The sequence below is a fragment of the Austrofundulus limnaeus genome, unplaced genomic scaffold (assembly GCF_001266775.1).
Source record: "Austrofundulus limnaeus strain Quisiro unplaced genomic scaffold, Austrofundulus_limnaeus-1.0 Scaffold92, whole genome shotgun sequence".
Lineage (NCBI taxonomy): Eukaryota > Metazoa > Chordata > Actinopteri > Cyprinodontiformes > Rivulidae > Austrofundulus > Austrofundulus limnaeus.
In genome coordinates, this window is record NW_013952494.1 from 985,760 (window position 1) to 1,006,741 (window position 20,982).

General features: G+C 39.4%; 1 protein-coding gene across 1 annotated transcript in view; it reads right to left on the reverse strand.

Moving 5' to 3' along the window:
* The window catches only part of adgrv1 (adhesion G protein-coupled receptor V1), a gene marked incomplete in the record, with an annotated part of 123,624 nt that overhangs the window by 63,767 nt on the left and 38,875 nt on the right, over positions 1 to 20,982 (reverse strand). Inside the window, 38 exon segments of the mRNA XM_014012531.1 lie at positions 611 to 874; positions 956 to 1,518; positions 1,607 to 1,748; positions 1,891 to 2,062; positions 2,850 to 2,993; positions 3,095 to 3,371; positions 3,975 to 4,195; positions 4,281 to 4,430; positions 4,504 to 4,743; positions 4,827 to 5,046; positions 5,151 to 5,349; positions 6,148 to 6,296; positions 6,390 to 6,625; positions 6,722 to 6,907; positions 6,996 to 7,134; positions 8,681 to 8,804; positions 8,907 to 9,027; positions 9,143 to 9,307; positions 9,412 to 9,591; positions 9,696 to 9,878; positions 10,024 to 10,200; positions 10,287 to 10,489; positions 11,165 to 11,420; positions 11,531 to 11,677; positions 11,794 to 11,998; positions 12,110 to 12,332; positions 13,266 to 13,388; positions 13,973 to 14,240; positions 14,340 to 14,420; positions 14,500 to 14,646; positions 14,750 to 14,931; positions 15,810 to 15,937; positions 16,059 to 16,234; positions 16,370 to 16,635; positions 17,602 to 17,743; positions 18,997 to 19,135; positions 19,225 to 19,303; positions 20,154 to 20,241. Of these exon segments, the coding sequence (XP_013867985.1) occupies positions 611 to 874; positions 956 to 1,518; positions 1,607 to 1,748; positions 1,891 to 2,062; positions 2,850 to 2,993; positions 3,095 to 3,371; positions 3,975 to 4,195; positions 4,281 to 4,430; positions 4,504 to 4,743; positions 4,827 to 5,046; positions 5,151 to 5,349; positions 6,148 to 6,296; positions 6,390 to 6,625; positions 6,722 to 6,907; positions 6,996 to 7,134; positions 8,681 to 8,804; positions 8,907 to 9,027; positions 9,143 to 9,307; positions 9,412 to 9,591; positions 9,696 to 9,878; positions 10,024 to 10,200; positions 10,287 to 10,489; positions 11,165 to 11,420; positions 11,531 to 11,677; positions 11,794 to 11,998; positions 12,110 to 12,332; positions 13,266 to 13,388; positions 13,973 to 14,240; positions 14,340 to 14,420; positions 14,500 to 14,646; positions 14,750 to 14,931; positions 15,810 to 15,937; positions 16,059 to 16,234; positions 16,370 to 16,635; positions 17,602 to 17,743; positions 18,997 to 19,135; positions 19,225 to 19,303; positions 20,154 to 20,241 (7,105 nt within the window).

The window sequence follows — 20,982 nt, forward strand, 5'->3', positions numbered from 1 at the left end:
ATTACATTCAGTGTACTTCTGAGTATACCTTCATAAAATTACTGTGGGCCAATTTAATCCTAGAAGTATACTTGTTAGTAAGATGCTAGTATACTTATATCAGTTTATATGGTAAATAAAAGTACACTTAGGAAAATACACTTTTATAAACTTTAGTATACTTAATGACATGTACTTAAAATTTACTTCTTTTTGGTAAGTTTATAAACTTAAAAAGGCATTATAACATATTATTACATTATAACATTATAACTTAAAGTATACTTTTATAAAAAAAATCCCAATTTAGTACGAACAAGTATAAAATCAGTATACTTTCTAGTACACTACAAGTACATGGTGCCAAGTATAATTGATATACTTAAACTTATACTCAAGTATACTTATTAAAATGAACTACTACTTTTTGCAAAGGGTTATTAAAATCTTCATTTTGTTGTTTCAGATTTCCAAAACTTTCTAAAAACTAGGTTTCAATTTTCAAAAACAGTTTTATGAATTTCAAACAAAATGTCAAGAAATGTGGTTCTAAATGACTAAACATATACAATCTATACTTTTCTAAAATAATGTTCTTAATTGTTTAAGGCTAAAAGCTTTCCATATATACCAAGGATGATGATCTTGACATAAGATCCGAAACCCTGTTGGGGGCTGTCTGTGATCTGAGCGCCTCCTTCTGGATCACTGAGGTAGATGAAGAACACTTCCTGTCCCTCAGGCTCTGAGTCGTCCACGATGATGAGAATCACTTCTGTCTCTTCCTCACCAGGCTGCAGAGACACCACAGAGGACTCCAAGTAGAAGTCCTGCTGCTCCTTTGCCAGAGTCCCGGCGGATTCCAGAGTAAAAGGGGGAGGTTTTGTACTTCCATCTGAGAAAAATGACACAAACGCACAAACATGAGCAAAACTTACATTTAATAATGAAGAATAGATTTTGATAAAAAACAGACCTCCATATGCTTGGACTCGAACTGTCACAGCCTCTGCAACACTGTTAGACCTGCGCACCCTCAGAACAACCCTTTGCTGGTTTGTATCATTTTTGTCCTCCTGGACTTGGACTTGAACAGGTCCAATACTCAAAACCCCACCAGTTGCGTCACTTGCCAGGATGGTGACAGTGGCCACGCTGTGTTTAGGGTTGAGTCGTGGCGGTGTATTAGCCCAGGTAAAACCTGGACTCAGGACCTGAACGTTGGTTAAATTGACGTGAAAGTACTCGTTGGGCTCTGAGAGGGAATCATCAAGGATCAAAAGGCTGAAAGATGCGTTTGTTTGATGAGGCGAGTCAAAGACCAAACGTCCATTTAGCACTGCAACAAAGTCCTTCCCTGCTGCTGCGCTGCCGTCTAACGTCGTATACGACAGGTGAGTCGTGTTGCTACGAAAACCGTAAAGTCTCTGGACGTACAGTGTTAACATCTGGACCTCCTCAGCAATAACAAGCTGTCGAGAATCAGGAGCGAACTGGTAAATACCAAGTGGCTCCACTTCTGCCACCGTAAAGCCGGGTCTGTTCAGAAAAACCACACAGAAGCAAGAATACTGGTTAATTAGCAACTCTGATAAATATTTACTTAACCCCACTGCTGAGAACCAACCTTAACCTGACGGCTCCACTCGCAGAAGAGCTCGAGGTGGCATTAGTGAGATGTACAGCATAGGAAGCTGCTTCTAATCCATCGGCTATTGCAGTGCACGATATGGTTTTATTCCTTTCACCATGAGCAAGGATCAGTGAGCCTAGATATAAAAACATGTCACTGACAGTTAGGAACCCTAAAGTAAGTGACTTTAGCATAATAAAAAACAAAACAAAACTAATGTTTAAGTATATATTCTTGACACTCAGGTTTGCTGAGTTCATTCCCTCTCTGGCTCTTACCTGAGTTTGGGACAATAGGTCCCGTTCTGAAACCAGGGGGATCCTGTCCAGAAGGAAAACCAGCTTTCCACTGAACCTTTATCTCCCCAAACAGGCCTTTTCGGGTCACCTTTGCTTCGAACATCCCAGTTTCTACATTCAGAACCTGCAGAGCCACTGAGGCAAAGCCAACCTGTGTGACAAAAAGAATGTTTAATTACGATTTGATACGATTGTCCACTGTTGAATATGCTGTACCTCCAAAAGCTAGATCTTTGTCAGCATGCATCTTTTTTAGCGCAGTTTAGTTGACCTTAAGTTAACAAGTTATAATCACGATTCTGTAAAAAAAAAACTGTGTTGTTCAAAATGGTATGTCGGAATAATCAGGAATCTAACTGGGTTTCTTGTCAAAACTTTATTCTCAATCTTCTGACTCCACTCAGGTTCATACAGCACTCAGCAGGCCTCAGTGTAAGACCTTGAGCTCAACCAAAACAAAACACAGGAGCCCCGCTCTGAGCAGAGACTCTGCAACACACTAATGACTTCTCATTATTGTAATAACGAAGTGATCTTATAATGTACATCTCTTCCTGGTTACACCCCTGGAGGCGTTACCTTTTATGTCAGACAGAGAACATAAATCATTTTGTTTAGGCTAAGGAAAGAACACATAAGCACACCAACATTTTGTCTGCTTTAACCTTAAAGGCTGCAATGATCAGAAAGTATAAAATACAATACTTCATCTAACATTCAATTAATCGGTTACAAAATTTCCTTCAGTTCAGTTTGTTTGTGAATAAAGGTAGAAATGAAATCAGACAAATTCAACAAAAACAATAAAATTTTGAAGAAACACAGTTATGCCTTCATCCTTTGATTTTTCTAGTTCTGAACATGTCCTGCTTCTGAAGGCCTTTCGGCCACGGCAGTAAAAAACAAATAGTTTTCAAGGATAAAACCGCACAGCTCACCTCTGAGCTGGCAGCTTCTTCAGGTACAGTCACCGTGGAAACATTGGCTTCAGGATGGAGGCGAGGCAGAGAGCCTTGGACGGCGCTGACTAGTTGGACATCAGTGAGCTCTGCGGTGAAGCTCACACCCGCTGATAAAAACGCCTGCAAGACAAAAAGTGTGGAAAAACCGGAGTCCTTTAAAGCAGATCGGTTCATCCAATGGATGCTATGCGAGTTTCTCTGTTATAAAGCCACTTCTTCACCTGACTACTGATGGGGATTGTGACTGCACTGAACATTTGCCCCTCTGTCAAAAACAGCCTTCCTTCTGCTCGTCCTCCCAGCATCGTCTGGATGTCCATCAGCTTGTCTGTCCCACCGATCCTATAACCCACGCTGACGTTCCCAAAGAGCCCAGCAAGCCGAGACACGTTCACAATCAGCGCTCTGCTGACCTCAGACCCTGAACCCACCACCACTATGGACTGCTGCACGGGGTTCAAGGAAAACACACCGTGGGGCTCGTCGTTAGCAGGCACCCTAAAAGAAATAAAAAGTTGGGAGGAATCATTTCAAATTATAAAACCTTTTTACTTTTCACTTATTTTTTAAAAGTATAACTACAGTTCATTATGTTTCATATGAACTCACAAATTCATAACTATCCTACTAGGCAATCTTTTCATTTGCATCTTTCATTATACAAATCATTGCGTGACCAATTTTCAATTACATTTTAAGGAGCTAAAATGTGGAATTCTAATGTTGAACTTGTGGAACCTTCAGTATCTCTTTTTGTGTATAAAAATAGATTAAAAACCAAGCTGTGGATTTTGTAATGTATAATTCAAGTGATTTTGGATTCTTCTTATTTTTGCATGTGTTTCGATGGATTTTATATTTTATTTTGATGTCTATTTTTGTATTGATTTTGTTCCATTTTCATTATTTTTTGTGTGTTTTTTTCTATTTTATGGTTTTTTACTGCTGTGTTGTAGTTTGTTTTGATTGGGAGTGGATTTTACATAAGCCTATTTAGGCTTTTACCCTTCCCTTGCATGTGAAATATGTCGTTTTGAATTGTTGTTGCATTATTTGTTTTACTTCTTATGTGTTAAATAGATAAATCAAACAGTGACAAACCTTATATGAGTTCTGGTAAGGTTTGGGTTGCTATCTAGAGTAGCGCCACCCTCCACGGTGGTGAGCTGGACAACATAGAGCTCCTCCAGCTCCGGCACTGTGTCAGGCATCAGGCTAAGGATGATCGCTGCTTCTCTCTGGCCTTCCACGATCATTACTGAGCCAGAAAATGCTCGAAAGTCACCTGTTATATCCGAGTCGCTTTGTATCTGCCAGTGGACCTGTAAAAAAAGACAGGATTGTGTTAAAAACTGATGCTTTTTTAGATGAACAGAAAATAAATGTGCATTTTTGACACATTCGTACAGTGATGTTTCCCATGACGCCCTCTCTGCGTGTAATCAGCAAGGAAATGTTACGTGGACCCTCTGCTTCTGTGGATTCATTGACAACATGTTCTTGAAGAGCATTAAACGTGAACTGGACTATACCATTTGGGTCACCATACTTCTCTATCTGAAAAACAAACACACGTGAGGAGAGAAGACCTTAGCGGGGTGTGCCATAATGGTATTCTTCAGTAAAATACCTTAAGTGTTACGGAGCCGGCATGAGGATCAACATCCATCTCTCCAGAGAGGATGCCGAGCTCTATAACAAACATCTCCTCCACTTCCACTTCACCGTGAGGCAGAACCCGCAGCTCTATAGTCGCTGTACTTTTTTCACCATCTTTAAAAAAGAAGGACCCGTTCACAGGCTCTTTAATGTCAGTGTTCACCGGGGGAAGGACCTCTCTGCTGTTAGGTCCTCGGATGATCCAAGAAACCTGTTTAAAAAAATAGAGAGATTCAGCCAGATGTTGTCAGGATAAACTGATGTAATTTTCGTTTCCAGCATCGGTCCACGCACCGTTGCATTGCCCAAAAGTCCTCCTGCCCTCTCCACAACAAAAGTTAGCTTCAACATGGAGTCGGGGTTCGCCACGGTGGTCAGACTTTTATTTTGGAAGCGGACCACACCGCTCGGAGAGTCGCTCTTGCTGATGGTTATCCTCGCGAAACGCTGTGGTCCTAGAACTGCTCCTCCTGTAGCTCCAACCAGCAGGACCTCAAATGTTTCTGCAGATTCACTAGAGGGGAACCATTTCAACACATGTTAAGATATTTACGATGATAGCAATCTGATTGCATTGATCAAAACTGGCGTCGCTGATGCTAATTATTAGCCTCTCACCTTTCCAGGTCATCGATAACAGTGACGTTGATGTAGCTGACATTCTGACCACTGACAAACATCACAGAGTCACTGCGCAGGATGTAGTCGACATCAGGAGTTGCACTCAAGCCTCTTGAGCTGAAGTTAGCTGAGACCAGTCCATATGAACCGACTCTCCTCACCACCGGGATCAGCACAGTACCCACATCCTCGTCAACTGAATGAAGGAATGCAAGAACTCTTAGCAAAAAGTAGTATATGTAATTATCCATTAAGTATACTAATTTTAAACTAAAAATAAAACAGTATACTTCCCGTTTACTTTCTATGCACTTATCTCAAATATACTTAACCAACTTTATCTTACACTATACTTTGCTTGTACTAAAAGTATACTAAAAGATTAAGTACACTTAGTTCATATTAATGTTTAAACTTTTGGCCAAGATAAACTTTAGTAGTACACTGAAAGCACATTTTCACACAGACTGGTTTATTTGTAGTATATTTCAAGAATAAACTAAAAGTACACTTAGAAGATTACATTCAGTACATGTCTGAGTTTACCTTCATAAACTTACTGTGGGCCAATTTAATCCTAGAAGTATACTTGATGGTAAATTGCTAGTATATCAATATATATGGTAAATAAAAAACACTTAAGAAAATACACTTTTACATACTTTAGTATACTTAATGACATGTACTTAAAATTTACTTCTTTTTGGCAAGTTTATTAACTTAAAAATGCATTGTAACAGTATACTTAAAGTATACTTTTGTAAACAAAAAAAAACATCCCAATTTAGTATGAACAAGTATAAAATTAGTATACTTTCTAGTACACTGCACGTACATGGTGCCAAGAATACTTGATATACTTAAACCTATACTCAAGTATACTTATTAAAATGAACTTCAAGTATACTACTTTTTGCTAAGGGAAGAAACATTTATTGTTATTTTTGATTGCATACAATAAATAAAATCTGTTAGGACTTCCTTTTAGTTTTACCTGTGATGTTAAGGTAATCCTGCCTGAACTCCAGGACTCCTTCAACGTTATCATTCTGCTGTATGATCACAACAAGAGTGGAGATGTTGCCTATAGCTGGAGGCTGGTCCAACTGCAGCCCTGACTCTCTCACTGTGTAGTCCACAACACTGTCCACAAGAGGGAGATGCAACATAAGAGAAATGCGCTATGGCTTTAGGAGCAAACTCCTATTATACATTCAGTCCAGTGTAGTCAGTAACCTGAAATTAAACAGCTCTACATTATTGATGTTGACAAAAAACATTTCAGGCCCTTCTGGAAGACTGTCATCCAGAACACGCAGCGTGATTTCTCCTGAGGTTTGGCCTGGTGTGAATAGCAGTCGTCCTGAAGCTGGAGCAAAGTCCAGGCCGCTGACTGCTGTGCTTCCTGAGGTGTCATATCTCACCCACACGCTGCCCAAACTGCCAAGGGAGCGATTCACTGTCACATTGACCTGTGGGAAAAAATTCAAGTATATCATTCTGGGTTAGGTTTGAACTGCATCACCGCCTAACTTCATTTTTTATGAGTCCCATGTTTATGACCTCACCAGTCCCTCTTCCTCTTTTGCCCTGAGCTCAAGCTGGGTGAAGGAGAAAAGGCCATAGGGGCAGTCACTAGCTGCCATAGTGATCCTGGCATGCTTGGCTGTGGGACTTATCTCCAGTCCCACTGTAGCTGAGGTGAGTGAGAGCTGGTACTCGCTGCGCTCTTCAGGGACGTCATCGTCAATCACCTGCCATCATAAAGACATCAGTTTAAAGGAAGGACTCAGAAGGCTGCAGCCATAAAGCCTTTTGCTATGAAAGTGTGTCATTACATACCTTCAGAGTAATGTTGGCCACAGACTGTCCATCTCTCATGGTCACCACGCCAGAAATGGTTTCAAACTCAGACGCTCGGGCAGGAGTGATGTTCCAAAAAACTTGCACCTCTCCAAAAACGCCGGGACCTCGCACAAGACTACAGGAAAGCACATGGGTGCACAGTTTTACTTTGCAAGGAGTAAACATTGGATTTTAAATCAGTAGTTTTGACATTTTAGAGTGGAATTGTCTGGAAAGGTTATGAGAAATGAATATCTTACCTGTTGTAGATTAGATATTTTATTGGCCTTATTTTGACCAGATTCACAAGTTAACAGCTAGTTTGAAGATAATCATAAATAAAGTGCATTGTGGTTGTCTTAGAACAACTCCAACTTTTAAAGGGGACCTATTATGCAAAATTCACTTTTTAAAGCTTTTCATACTCAACTTTGGGTATGTACTTGTTAAAAAAAAACAGTCCTAGGACCAAAAAAATGCACCCAGGGGCATATTTACTGTAAGTAAATGTATTTTTTATGTACAATATATTAATGACAAGTTTTATACTTCCGTTATTTTGTGATGTCACAAGCCGTACGACAACCCACCGGAACCTGCGTTCAGCCCCTTACCTAGCAACCCCCGGGTGAGACTCCTCCTCCTCAGTATAAAGAGCCGTCACGGTTCTTGTTGTGTAATGTGCAGCTCATTTCACAACAGGCCTCCAATAGGGCAATGGGTACAGTGTTGGAGCAGAGAGTGGGAGACCAGGGTTTGAGACCGGCATGCACTGTTTTATTTTTTATTTTTTTCGTTCGTTATGAACACATTTTTTCATGTACCTCTATTGTTTAGCTTATTAAAGCCTTGTTAAAGCCTATTTGTTTGAGTTTCTGAGGTATTTTGACTGCTGCTCCCTGCTCTGGTAACAGCATGCAGAGTGAGCTCAGAGCAGAGGAGAGGGAAAAAAAGAAAGAAGCTGCGACCACGACTCTGCCTCTGGGTCTCTCATATGGTTGTACAACGGAGCTTCTGCTATTATTAGCCATGCTAACGTAAACGCTGGCTTTGGAGGGCGGAGTTAATGTCAACAGATTTTTGGAGGGCGTTACCAACAGAGCTCATTAACATAAACAGCTCTTCTGAATGGAAGTCAGAGCAGGCAGAACTAGAAAATGGGAAATTTTATTATCTGAGAATTATTTTGTGCATTAAATTGAATGAACATGGTCTGGATAGCCCACAGACATACCATAAAAATTTCTAGGAGCCATAATTGGTCTCCTTTAAAACTTTCATAAAGGTTTATGCAAGAGCTCATTAAAGAAAAGCATTGCAGTTTCTAGCATAAGATTGTATGATTATTTACTGGTGCTAATAGTGGCAGCAGCTGCTAACTGTAACGTCTCTAACAGGAATATAACGATATCTCCAAAAATACCTTTGTAATACAAAATATGATTGCAGAGTCAAGATTTGCATAAACCGCCATGATTCATTGTGGATCTACTTTAGTTTTGGCCCTGCTAAGACAGCCATTAGTCTGTCACTCATCTCAGAATTAAAAAAAAACTCTTTTTATCCAAACTAGGTTGTTTAAAGAGCTTTTCCATTATCTCAGAATCCCACTTCAGAAGATCAGAATTCCTCAAGTTCTTGTTTGGTGTTCTAAGTTAGTGAGAAAACACAATTTATCCCACCTAACTGTGGAAATGCCTTTATAGGCTCCCTGAGGTTCCCCAATAATGATGTTCCTCGATGACTCTGCTACTCCAATAATCCCCAGAGCTGCCTTGTCTGCCCTGATGGTGATGGTGACCACACCTACATGAAGACATTAGGGCCAGAATAGGATAAATGAATCACAGTTTTATTATGAAAACACTGCCCTCACACACAGACTAACATTATTTTATAATCACAAACCGTGTAAGGGGTCAATGACAGCACCACTGTCAGCAGGAAGCAGGCGTAGAATGAAATGCTCGTCTCCTTCCAGCACGTCATCGGCGAGGGCTCTGACTACAAAAGACTTAACAGTCTCAGTCTGTGACAAAAATGGAAAGAAAACAAAAAAATATGACACGCGGGATGAGATTATTTTAAAAGAAGCACATTGCCTGGGAGAACAGTTGTCATGTTTTATTTTTTTTTTACTTTACCTCAGTGAAGACAAGAGTTCCATTAAGAGGTGAAAGGTCACGTTCAGCCTGGTCTTCAATTTTCCACAGCAGCCTCACGGCCCCGGCGCCTCCTGCACTGCGCAGCACAGCCAGTGTCGCAACGGCAGCAGAGTCATTCTGAAACTCTGGCTCACTTATAACAACCTTTTATGTAAAATGAAAAATGTAAAAAAAAACAATTACAAACAAACATTGAATTGCTGAATTTACAAAAAAAGAAAAGAAAAATAAAAGCACTTCAGATTCACCTCCAGTTTCTGAAATCCAAATCGTCCCAGAGGTGAGTCATTCAGTGGAACAGTGACAGAAATAAAGGTCACCGGTCCGAGACGAGCACCGCCAATCACACGCAGCAAATTCACTCTGAAGGTTTCTGAGCTCTCCACTTGTGCATCGTCCAAAATGGTGATGGCTATAGTGGCTTCTTTCTAAGAAGAAAAAAGAAAAAAACACAATGTAAAACCACAAATCTCTATTCAACTTGACTTTATGACATTTCCATCTTAGAATAAAACAATGAACACTACTTTACCTGTCCATCTTGAAAGGTGATGTTTCCTGATGAGGGGCTGAAGTCGCTGAGATCAGCAGTGATTGGCTCAGCCTCCCAGTAGACGACCAGTCTCCCAGTTGTACCAGCAAGTCGCACCACTGACAGATGAAGGATGTTATCTGGTGGTGGTATCTCGTAGGCCACCACACCACCAGGAATATCCTAGAAAACATATTTACCAAGTTGGATTACTTTATCAAATATTATTTCATCACTAAGAGTCTTGATTGTCACTCTTTATTCAGCAACTTAAAACGAGCTTCACTAATTTCTTCCCAGACTTTATTCTGTTTACAGGCATTCTCACTTCAGAAATGTTAAACTGCAGAACTCCTCGTGGATCATCATTCTCCTGGATGGTGATCTCTGCCACCTCCATACCAGGCCTCTTCAAGCTCGGCTGCCCAGCTCCAACAGAGCCTCTAACTAGCTCCACTCCAGTGATGTTTACCAGAAAACTCTCTGCAAGCTCTGGGATGTCATCCTTTAAAAAAAAAAATAATAAAAAAAAATCTGTGCTCAAAAGCACACAGGTGGTTGTAAACTTATGAACGCATGACTCATACTTACTGGTAGGATGGTGACAGTGACGAGGGCCACAGTAGCACCATTAATCATGATAATGGTGTCATCTTTGGATACATAGTCCAGTCCAGAGGAGGCTTGATTGGATGGGGGCTGGTACAGAGCCGGCTTGGTTTGATAATGAATCAGCACCTCACCTGTGGAGCCTTGCTCCCTTATTATAGAAAGTGTCACATTTACCGGAGTTCCTGTTGGTTAGGAGAAATAAGATTAGGCAAAACTAAATAATTGTTGTTTTTGTGCCATTAAAAAAGCTAAAAACACTTGGTAAGTAAAATATTAAATATATGTAAATTAAAGATAGGCATGTCGGTAGTTGTTTTGATCATCTTCCACTTGAAGACTAATTTCCAGAGTGAAATGGCTGATTTCAAATTGATTGAGGTCTTTTAAAATCTCTTAACAGACAATTAAAATGTTACAAGTTTGAGGAAAAGTTGGGGTGTCCAAATTTATTATTAAAACACTTTTTACAGAAAGTTTTGAAAAGTCTTTTCTTTAGGTTAGATTTGACAATTCATGCCAACTTGTGAAAATTTTGTCCAAAACTAAAGATGTCCTCAGTGAAGATCGAATAAAGCAATCTAATGGAAGTCTCTTTTGGACATATGCATTTTGTAATACTAAAAATTAGATCAAATTTTTAAAACTATACGAGTAATTTATTAATAGCAAAGTGTTCTTAAGTCAGCATAAGTTGTCTAAACCATTATAGTACTAATAAAGTAGTTAAAATTTATATTAAATTTAGGGTGTCCTCATTTTTTTTCACATGGATGTAGTCTTACAAAGACTATCAATGGAAAGGTGAAAAGAACAGTGAATTTAACTTGAAATATTTTCAAAGATTCAAAGATTCTTACTTTGTGGTTCCTGTGTCAGGATGAACTGGGAGTCCAGATGCCAGCCAATTACGCCACAGGGGGAACCATTTGGTAAGATGGTAAGCAGAGCCTGAGCTCGCTGCTTGTCAATGACGGCAGCTTGTTGCTGGTCTTGAAGACCCAAAGTGTTGACGCCCAGGAGGGCGATTGTGACATTCTCACTTAGCTCTGGTAAACCATCAGCGATCACAGCTAAAGAGATGATGGCTACGGTTTGCCCCTCAGAAAATGTCACCTGCAACATTGAGTTCACATATGTGATTTTTATTTTAAAAAAGGACTTTAGACATGTTATTTAAACATATTTTTTGTGTTTAGTTTGATATGAAGTGAGAAGTTACTCACCACTCCTGAGGTGGGGTAAATGTCTGCCAAGTTTCCATTAGCAGCCCAGTGAACAGTCAGTCTGCCAAAAGCCCCCCTTTTTCTCTCCACGCTCAGAGAAATTTGATTGTTTTGTTCCATCTCCTCCACCTCCAAGTACAGAGAATTCTGCAACAATATTTACAGCTGAGATTAGCATAAGACACAATGATAAATTATCCATGATGGATAAAAAGAAAAAGGATCACTTTGGGTGTATTTCACACACACATCATTAAACTCACCTGAGCAAAGCCGATAACTCCATGGGCGTCATCGTTAGTTGGGATAACAACCATAACCTGACCACCAAATCCAATCTCTGCCCCACCTTTTGGGTTCTTCAGTCTGACCTGGAAGTACTCTTCCACTTCGGGGATATCATCATCGATGACATTCACTGCTAACTCCAGCTCACTGACACCCGGTGCAAAGTGCAACTCCCCAAAACTGAAAATGAGAAAATAAAAATGTATACATTAGTTACTTTGCCTTACCTTATTTTGAGAAGGATATGTTGTCTAAGCTAAAACTCATTAACTCATTCAGTGCACTGGATACCTGGGTATAAAATCAGACTGATTTGAAACAGAAGTGAATTCATAAATGTTGGAGCTATTCTCTTCAGCAGAGGCCAGAAGGCTCTTTGTGGCACTGAGCGATGGGACCATGAGCGAGGTGAAGCTAACGGCTCGAGGCGGCTTCAGGATCATGGTGAACAGTTTGATGTCAGACCTCCAAAGGTACAACGATGAACTATTTCCTCCAGCTAGCATGACATAAGCTGTAAAATATAAAAATAAAGATGAATTAGAATAAAAGCTTGAGAATTGGTTAAAAAAAATCTGAATGACACCTTCGTGACAGATTATTTTACAACACTGACTAATTCATGTTGTCAGTGAGAAAAAAAAATAAAATTAATTAATGTGACTGAATTGGAAGGTATAATTTGATTCACATAAATGTTCTACAATAAAGAGCCCAAAGAATAAACATGTTTAATATCCAAGTACTTCAAATGATCTTGTTAAAGGGGCAATATCATGTAAAATCAACTTTTTTGAGTTTTATATCATGTTATAATGTTACACTCTCATAAAGACATGCCCAAAGCCTTGCCCTGACTCATCCATGCATGTTTGAGAAATCCTGCAGCGTTTTTAGGCAGCCATGCTGAGGAGCAAAACGAAAGGTGGGGACCAGAAACGCCTTTTGGTACCAGAAACGCCCCTAGGACGTGTCTTTAAGCCAAGTTTCCTCATCACAGAGTACAACTCCCCACCCCACACACCCCGCCCATGACTCCTGCAGGCTTTCGGCAGTAACAGAGCAAAGTGAAAGTGAAACTTAACTGTCTGCTGCTCTCAACACTATTTCTCACCCAATGAAGCTCTTTTCAGATTCAAAATACCTTTGAGGGAATGTATTTTCAGATGCCAAGTAAACTGCATTATAGCGCGAACCCCCACCCCCGCCCCTCCCCGCACTGAAATGGGCGGGACAGAAGCGGAAGGTGGTTCTTAAAGAGACAGAGGCCAATTTCAAGGCGTTTAGAAGAGGAAGTGATGAGAAGATACGTTTATTTTCTATTTAAACATAAAAACAGCATTTTAATAACAACGAAAGGTGACATAGATACTTTATTATAGTATAGTATTTAAATATATGTCTGAGAAACACATTTAAACATTTTTTTATTTATATCTGTGCTTACAGGTCCCAGAAGAAGAAGCGAAAGCATGAATAGAGGTGAGGCCCGGGTGTGGAATGGACTGATTGGACAGAGCTGAAGGGCCTCCAGACCCCCACTGTAACACCTTACAGGATGGAGGGAAACCTGTAGAAAAAAAGCAAACACAGACTGAAGTTCTTCCACATTAGAACAGCATGTTTATGTAACAACTCATCTAAAAGGCACACCCAAGACTGACAAATTGCAACTTTTGAATCCCTCTGTGGCTCCGCTCCGATACACACATAAACCCACATCAGCTCCAGACCTAAAAAACTCACCAATTTTGCAAACTCAGAACATTTGTGTCTCTTCAGAATATACAGTGGTATACAAACCCAGTATATAAGAAGGTCTATACTGTAACTTTGCAAACTTAGACTGACAACAGAAGCCAAGACATAAACTGCTTTGGTTTGAAGCAACAATGTGTTTATAAAACCCAAACCAACATCTATCTACAGCAAAATCCATGAAAAAGCACATTGTAAACACAATATGGAAGTAAAACGTCATGAATGTCAAAACACAACCAATGTCTTTGTTAACAAGAAGCAAGATAAAAGCATTTAGTTTATTTTTGGGGATTCATTAGATATTTAGCTAACAGACAATATTTCTGTCACATCTACACGAAGATGTTCCACCATTTCCAGCTTTGTTCCATGTAGTAAAGCCACTCTGATCACCTTCAACAGCAATCAGCAGCAGAGCATCATCTGTTCTTGTGTTGATCACGTCCACCTGAATGGTTCTGCCTGCGACTGGAAGAGTCTGTGGGTTCTGAAATCTTCCACTGGTCCACTGGAGCACCCGGCAGCCTAAAGTTTGGTTGTCAACGCACACCAACAGGTGGGGCACACCTGCGTGAGTGAACGGAGCCAAACTGACGACGCCTTGTTTAAAGTCCAGGGTCTGGTGGAGGGTAAGGGAGCTGCCTGTCCAAATTCTCCAAATCTAGAAAATAAAAAAAAAATAAATAAATATTTTTTCAAGCATAATTTGAGTTGTGATTTGCCTTAAACATGTCTAAAAACGTTTAAAGATTTGTGTCACCTGGCTGGATGCTATAAGATAATCTTTGCCTTCAGAGGAGAAGTGTTTCACATTCAGGGCTTCAACACCTAAAGTTTGTTCCTGTAAGCATGATAATATTGTAAAGTCAGTTTCACAGTGGTGTAACTGTAGTAACACCATGTCACGGGTTTACACTTACCAGTGTGATGTTGAGGTCCTTCTGTAGTTTGAAGATGCTGAGATTGGCGGCAGGAAAGAAAGGAGGACCCCCGTGAGTGATGCCAACATAGGAGGAACCGTTCACTGTGAACCCCACGCATGATGCCGGGTCCTGAACCCTCACAGACTTTAAGAATGAAAATAAATAAATCACTGAAATTCCTGTTTCACATGCATTTTATTTTTAAATATAAAAGTTTCACGAGCTGGGTGAGGTATAATTTTATTACCTGTATTGGCACAAAAGCACCTTGCCACCGATACAGAATTGCCACAGTGTAGGAGGATCCAACTACAGGCTTTAAATCCAACCTCATAGCCAGGAAGGAAGGATCTCCAGGAACAGAGCACCAAGCAGATGTGGGTTTGTTCTCAAAGCTTTGGGACAAACCTAAAACTGAGAGGAGACCCGCTAGAAAAAATAAAAAATAAAAACAAAATAAATAATTGTAACAAGATTGCTGATTGAAAGAACAGATTTTTTTAAAATAAATTTATTCATTTCATTTTTAAAAAATGCCATAAATACAACAAACAATAATACAACACAAATAAAATGAAAGGTAGCAGAAAGAAGAAAAAAAATTCTTATTGATATCTGCCCCTTTTTTAATAAACAAACTGAAACAATAATAGTCTTCAAACAACAAAACATAACAAAAACTTCAACTCCTTCTCGAACAACAGTTCTTCTGAATGCACATTATACAAATTCAAATCTCCTCAACAATCTAACTTTCATCGTTCTCTTAAATAAAGTTAAAGTTATTGAGCCAGCATTTTTATAATCACTTTCCAGATTGTTCCACAGTCTTATTCCTTGGACCGAAGTACATCGGTCCTTCAATTTTGTTTGGATTTTGGGCATTACAAACATCTCTATACCCTTTTAATTACTTACTCTCTTAACAAAATTTAATTCAATATTTAGAGGTAATACATTTTTATGAGCTTTATACATAACCTGCAAAATATTATGATCAACCAACTCATAAAATTTCAATAATTTCAAATGACAAAATAATATATTTGATGGGTGACTGTAATGTTTTCTGGTGAAAATTCTTATAGCTCTTTCTGTAAAATAAAAATGGGATTTGTAATTGTTTTACATGCTTTCCCTCAGACCTCAACACAGTAAATCAAACGTGGAAAAATTATTGCATTATACAACACAAACAAAAGTCCCTTACTTTATACAATACTGCAATTATGCAATTATTAAATTTTTAGCAGGCAATAAGAGGCTAATTTAATAGGTTAGGTTTACTTGATGTTTATATTTCTCACCAGAGGCAACAGCTGTACCAGACAGCATCTCCCATTCCACACTGACAGCTGACTCCAAACCATTACTGCGTGATACAGTGAGGAAGACTGCCCTGCTGCCTTCACTGATCACCACATCTGTACTGGTTCTGCATGGAAACATAATAAATACAACTTTGTAAGGTCATGTTTGCATTAGGATTGCAGCATTACACAATGCAAAGAGACAACTTAAAGTTTCTGATTCATTGTATTCAGCTGCTGCGAGACCTGTTGAGAGTAGGTCCGATTCGGAATAAACCCGAAGGAGCCAGGTTTGCCAGGATGGTGATGAATGTTTGAAGCCGGTCACCGAGTCGTGCTCCTCCGGTTGGGTTGGACAGAACCACGGAGAAGGTTTCATTCCCCTCTGGTTCAGCATCGAGTACTGCCTTGATCTGCAGCATCTGAAACAAACAGGATTATTATTTTAGAAAACACATAATAATAAAAATTCACTTAACACGGAATCATTTTAGAACATTTATGCGCTCGCGGTTTTATGATCCATAACAACATATTTATGTGCTGCTTTTACCAACCTTAAATCGGACCCCATCTTCCAGAACCACAACCCCGTGTGTTGGTATCACATCCCCCTCCGCGAGGCTGCCGTTGGCGTCCGTGACGGTAAACTGAACGGACACGGTGCCAAACGTGCCTTCCTCTGGGCTCCGCATCACAAAAAGTTTGGCCTCGCTGTCACTCAGCTGTGACACCGAGGTCGGCTCTCTCAGCAGAAAACGTTCGCTGGTGTTGAAGGAAAGGACTCCGTGTCCGTCGTCACTGGCCAGGATGTTCACAGTGGCTACATAAAAATAATGAAATATTATTGTGTACAAAGTAGCAGGTGCCAAAACAAACGATTATAATATTGTTTTTATTTTAAAAATTTACTATTCTTTTAGCACAATAAAGTTTTAAAACTTATTATTGTTTCCCATTACCATGAACAGAAAGAAACAGTTTCAGAAAGTAATCATTAGAGGTATATCTACAACAGAACACAAAAAATGTTCATACAACCCCTGGCAAAAAGTATGGAATCACCAGTCTTGGATGAGCACTCATTCAAACATTTCATTCTGTAAAACAAACTCAGATCAAAAACATGATACAATAATAAGGTCATTCCAAAGTGCAACTTGTTGGCTTTCAGGAACACTTAAAGAAATGAAGAGAAAACATTGTGGAAGTCAGTGAATGTTACTTTTATTGACCAAGCACAGGGAAAAAAATATGGAATCACTCAATTCTGAGGAAAAAAAGTGGAATCATGAAAAACAGATAAACAAAAGACCATTCAAAATGCATTACTAGTATTTAGTTGCACCACCTTTGGCTTTTATAACGGCTTGCAGTCTCTGAGGCATGGACTTGATGAAATGTCTGAATGAGTGCTCATCCAAGACTGGTGATTCCATACTTTTTGCCAGGGGTTGTAGAACATCTAAAACCTGACTGTATCATAATCTGTGGATTTTAGTTGTTCGTTTATTTATTTATTATTTTGTTATAGATCAGGCTTAGCAACTTTTGGTATTTATGTTTTGTTTTGTGCATCTTGAGATTTTTGTTTTTACTTGATCTGTCCTTGTGTTGTGGTATTTCAGTTCAGTTCCCCATCATCATTTCAGATCCTGACCAATCTGTGTTTTTGTACTTTATTGTTAAGTTTGTTTTAGTTTCCATTTGTATTCTCTCATATAGATAGACATATAGTCAGATATTATGATCTGTTTCTGTTAAATTTCATTGAATTCCATTGTTCTACCTGTGGTGTTGGTGCCCAGCTCCAGGCCAGGGGACGGCTGGGAAAGGATGAGCTGGAATCTTTCAGGTCCCTCTGGAGTGGTGTCATCAATTATCTGCACTTCCACAAACTTATACCTTTCGCCATCAACAAAGTGGAGCATCTAGTTGGACAGTGATATTTTTATTAAAACAACAAAAATGAAACACTATACTTTGTGAAAACTTCTACAGATTTAACATCAGGATTCATTGGGCTTTCTTTAAATCCTAAAAGCCTCTCGCCACAAACATTGGGCCTCATGCAAGAACTGTTCGTACTCACAGATTTGTTCTTAAGTTGTGCGTACGAGTGATTTAGGAGATTTTATGGCATTCATCAATGTTTTTGTATTCCAAGATTTTTTTCAGATATGAACAAAATCCATGAGTGGTCCAGACCTGTCGTATATTTTACGAGCAGTCAGTCTGCTGTTATCCAGGCGGGTTATCCTCCCTAATAACTTTATATTTCGTTAGTTTGAAGATATTTTGAGTTGAAAATAAATTACACTCCATAATTATGTTGACAATAGGCTATTCTGCTTRAATTAGAGTTATAATTTTAAATGTAATAATTTAGACTAACAATATAAATTGTCCGTCCGGCCGGCTTATCCGGGATCGGATCGCGGGACAGCAGCAGAGAGACCCAGACTTCCCTCTCCCCAGCGACACTTTCCAGCTCATCCTGGGGGACTCCGAGACGTTCCCAGGCCAGAGGGGATACATAATCCCTCCAGAGACTCCTGGATTTTCTCCAAAGTGCCAGATGTATTTTGAAAATATTTTAAAATGCTTATTTCAGAACCGCAACAGAGACCACTTGAGACCGCGCGCGGGGGGTGGGGGGTGGAGGGTATGGTGTGGCTTCTGAATAAATGAAAATGATTTAACACAGTTGTTTATACTTTTAGCAGCTCTTTTTATYCCACAGCTGACCTGCTAAAAATGACAGATTTTCTTTTCTTGATCTCTGACAGACGGACTTCAATCTCTGAACTCATTAAGTTTTTCTTTTTAATTATCACTGTCATTTTTCATGAATGAACACTTCCTTGTATCTGAGGCAGGAAACGTAGCCTTATAAGGTGTTTTTGGGGTGGTAATTAGGCTAATCTCCTCTCGCGTGCATGAGCAGCTGGACACGAACAGGTGAAATTTACGCAGCTCATTTACACACTTTTCCTGAAGATAGAAGAGTTTGTTGAATCTGACGTGGTATGTCCGTACAAACCCTTCTTACGAACAAAAGTAAGAGAAATTTAGGATAAGAACACGAACATGTTCTTGCATGAGGCCCATTGATTCAACTTCAAACCCATGTCCAGATTTTTGGTTTTTGTGTAAATCCCTTGAGTGTTATATTGGGGCGAACCGTATTATTGATGGTGTAGTCAAGTCCCTGCTGAGCTTCCAGGTTCTGTGCATAAAACAGGAGAGAGACATTCCCGTGTGTCCCCTTGCTCCTGTAGGCCACAAGAGTCAATGATCCTATTGTTTCATTCACATCAAACCTGCAAACCAGAGCACATACAAAATAAAACATCTTAAAAAGATCTTGAGGAAATCATCATAGAAGGGTAAAATATATATTTTTTCTTACATGGTGTTTGTCCATTCAATGACCCCTCTGATTCCATCATTAGCAGCAATACTGACTTCTGCAACCAAACCCTGGGTGTCTGAGGAAAGAACCACATGATGACTTTTAGGTTTTTAGTTGTCTTTAATTGCAGCAAGAATCAGCAGCTTCCAAGAATTGTAACTAAAGGGCAAAAGCAAAGATGTGACAGGGGAAAGCTGCTGCAGAGGAGCTAACTACTGCCATAGCACATTTGAGTGGAGGATGACAACTAGGAGGCATCTACTGTAAGAGTCTTGGGAGCCAAACGTTTGGGCAAACTGATTTATGACCTCCTGAATAGTGTTCTCCCATACACTCTGTGGCGGAGACGCTGGGAGGCAGTCACGGGTTTTGTTTGGCTTTCTGTGTCCTCACCACACAGGGCTTCTCGTTGCCACCAAATCCCCAGCCTTCCTCAATCATATAGCACCAATCCCACCGTCCAAGCCACATAATGAGTGCTGCCAGAAAGAATGGCTGTGTGTTTACGCAGTGTCTCTAGGCAGTGGGCTGATAGTATTCTGGGAAGCTCTGCTCTGCTTTGAAGCACTTTGTCAACTCATCACTTTCTACAGTTACTCATTCATAAACTGGACTGTGGTTTAGATTTTACACTAGGAGGAGAAATGCAACAACAAGCTTGTTTTGTAGTGTTACAACATTTTGTACTGTAGTGGAATATTATGCAATAAAGATCATTTTAAGCTCTTTTTTTTTTTACCTGGCAAAGTGCAATACACAACCTCTGCTTATCAAAAGAGGAAAGTGAAAAATTTCAGAAAGGAAAGGGGAAAATACATTTCAAAACATGGTACTTAAAACAAGAACAGTGCCACAAAGACATAGAAGAAATATGAATGAGACTCATCATTAAATGTTCAATAAATACATCTTAAAGCTATTCATACCGAGTTGGGGAACAGTAGTGAGGGTTGTGATGAGTACTGCAGATGTTATGTTGACCAAGAAAAACTCCTGTAACTCGGGAATGTCATCCTGGAAATAAAAAGTTTAAATACATAATTTAAATAAGTCAGTTAATATGTGGCTAAGCTTGCAAAACAACTGTATAATGTAAGCTATTTACTTTATTATGTAAATGCTGATTCAGCAATCATAATATTGTTCTCCTCCTTTTTTTTAATGATTTAACTACTTCTGATATGTTGTGCTATTTGAGCCAAGGCATTCATATACAGCTAGCATTTGGCTACTTTAGCCAGTAGATTATCTTTTGCTACTTTTAGGTTTTTGGTATTGCTTTTGCTCCTTTTATGGCTACTACATATCTCACAAGAAGCGAGAAAACAATGTTCCCTCTTCCAACACAGACCTTGTTTTGGGTTTGGTTCTTTAACTTGTCCTCGTCACACAAGTTGTGCAAAACTTTTTTCTTAGTGGTGTCAGAACTACTGTGAGATTGGTCAGAAATCTAAAGTGGGCGTGTGGATTTAAAGCAAAAATGTTTACAACTCCTGTTTTTCTTTTTCTGGTGCAGGAATTTGTACCATGAATAGTTTTGAGGAGCAGCATGCTGAGGCAGTGAGGAAGCATAAACGTCTTTATATCACGTCTCTCAAGTTTCTTGTGAAGTATAGCTTGTACTGGGCAAAACTTGTTCAAGACAGTTTGTCAAAATGAACATGTTTCTTGGTTCTTGTGGAATATGTCACAAGTTTTAGCTTTTAGCTTCTTTTAACAACTCAGTTTCAGTTTCTCTTCTCAAGCAAATTTTTG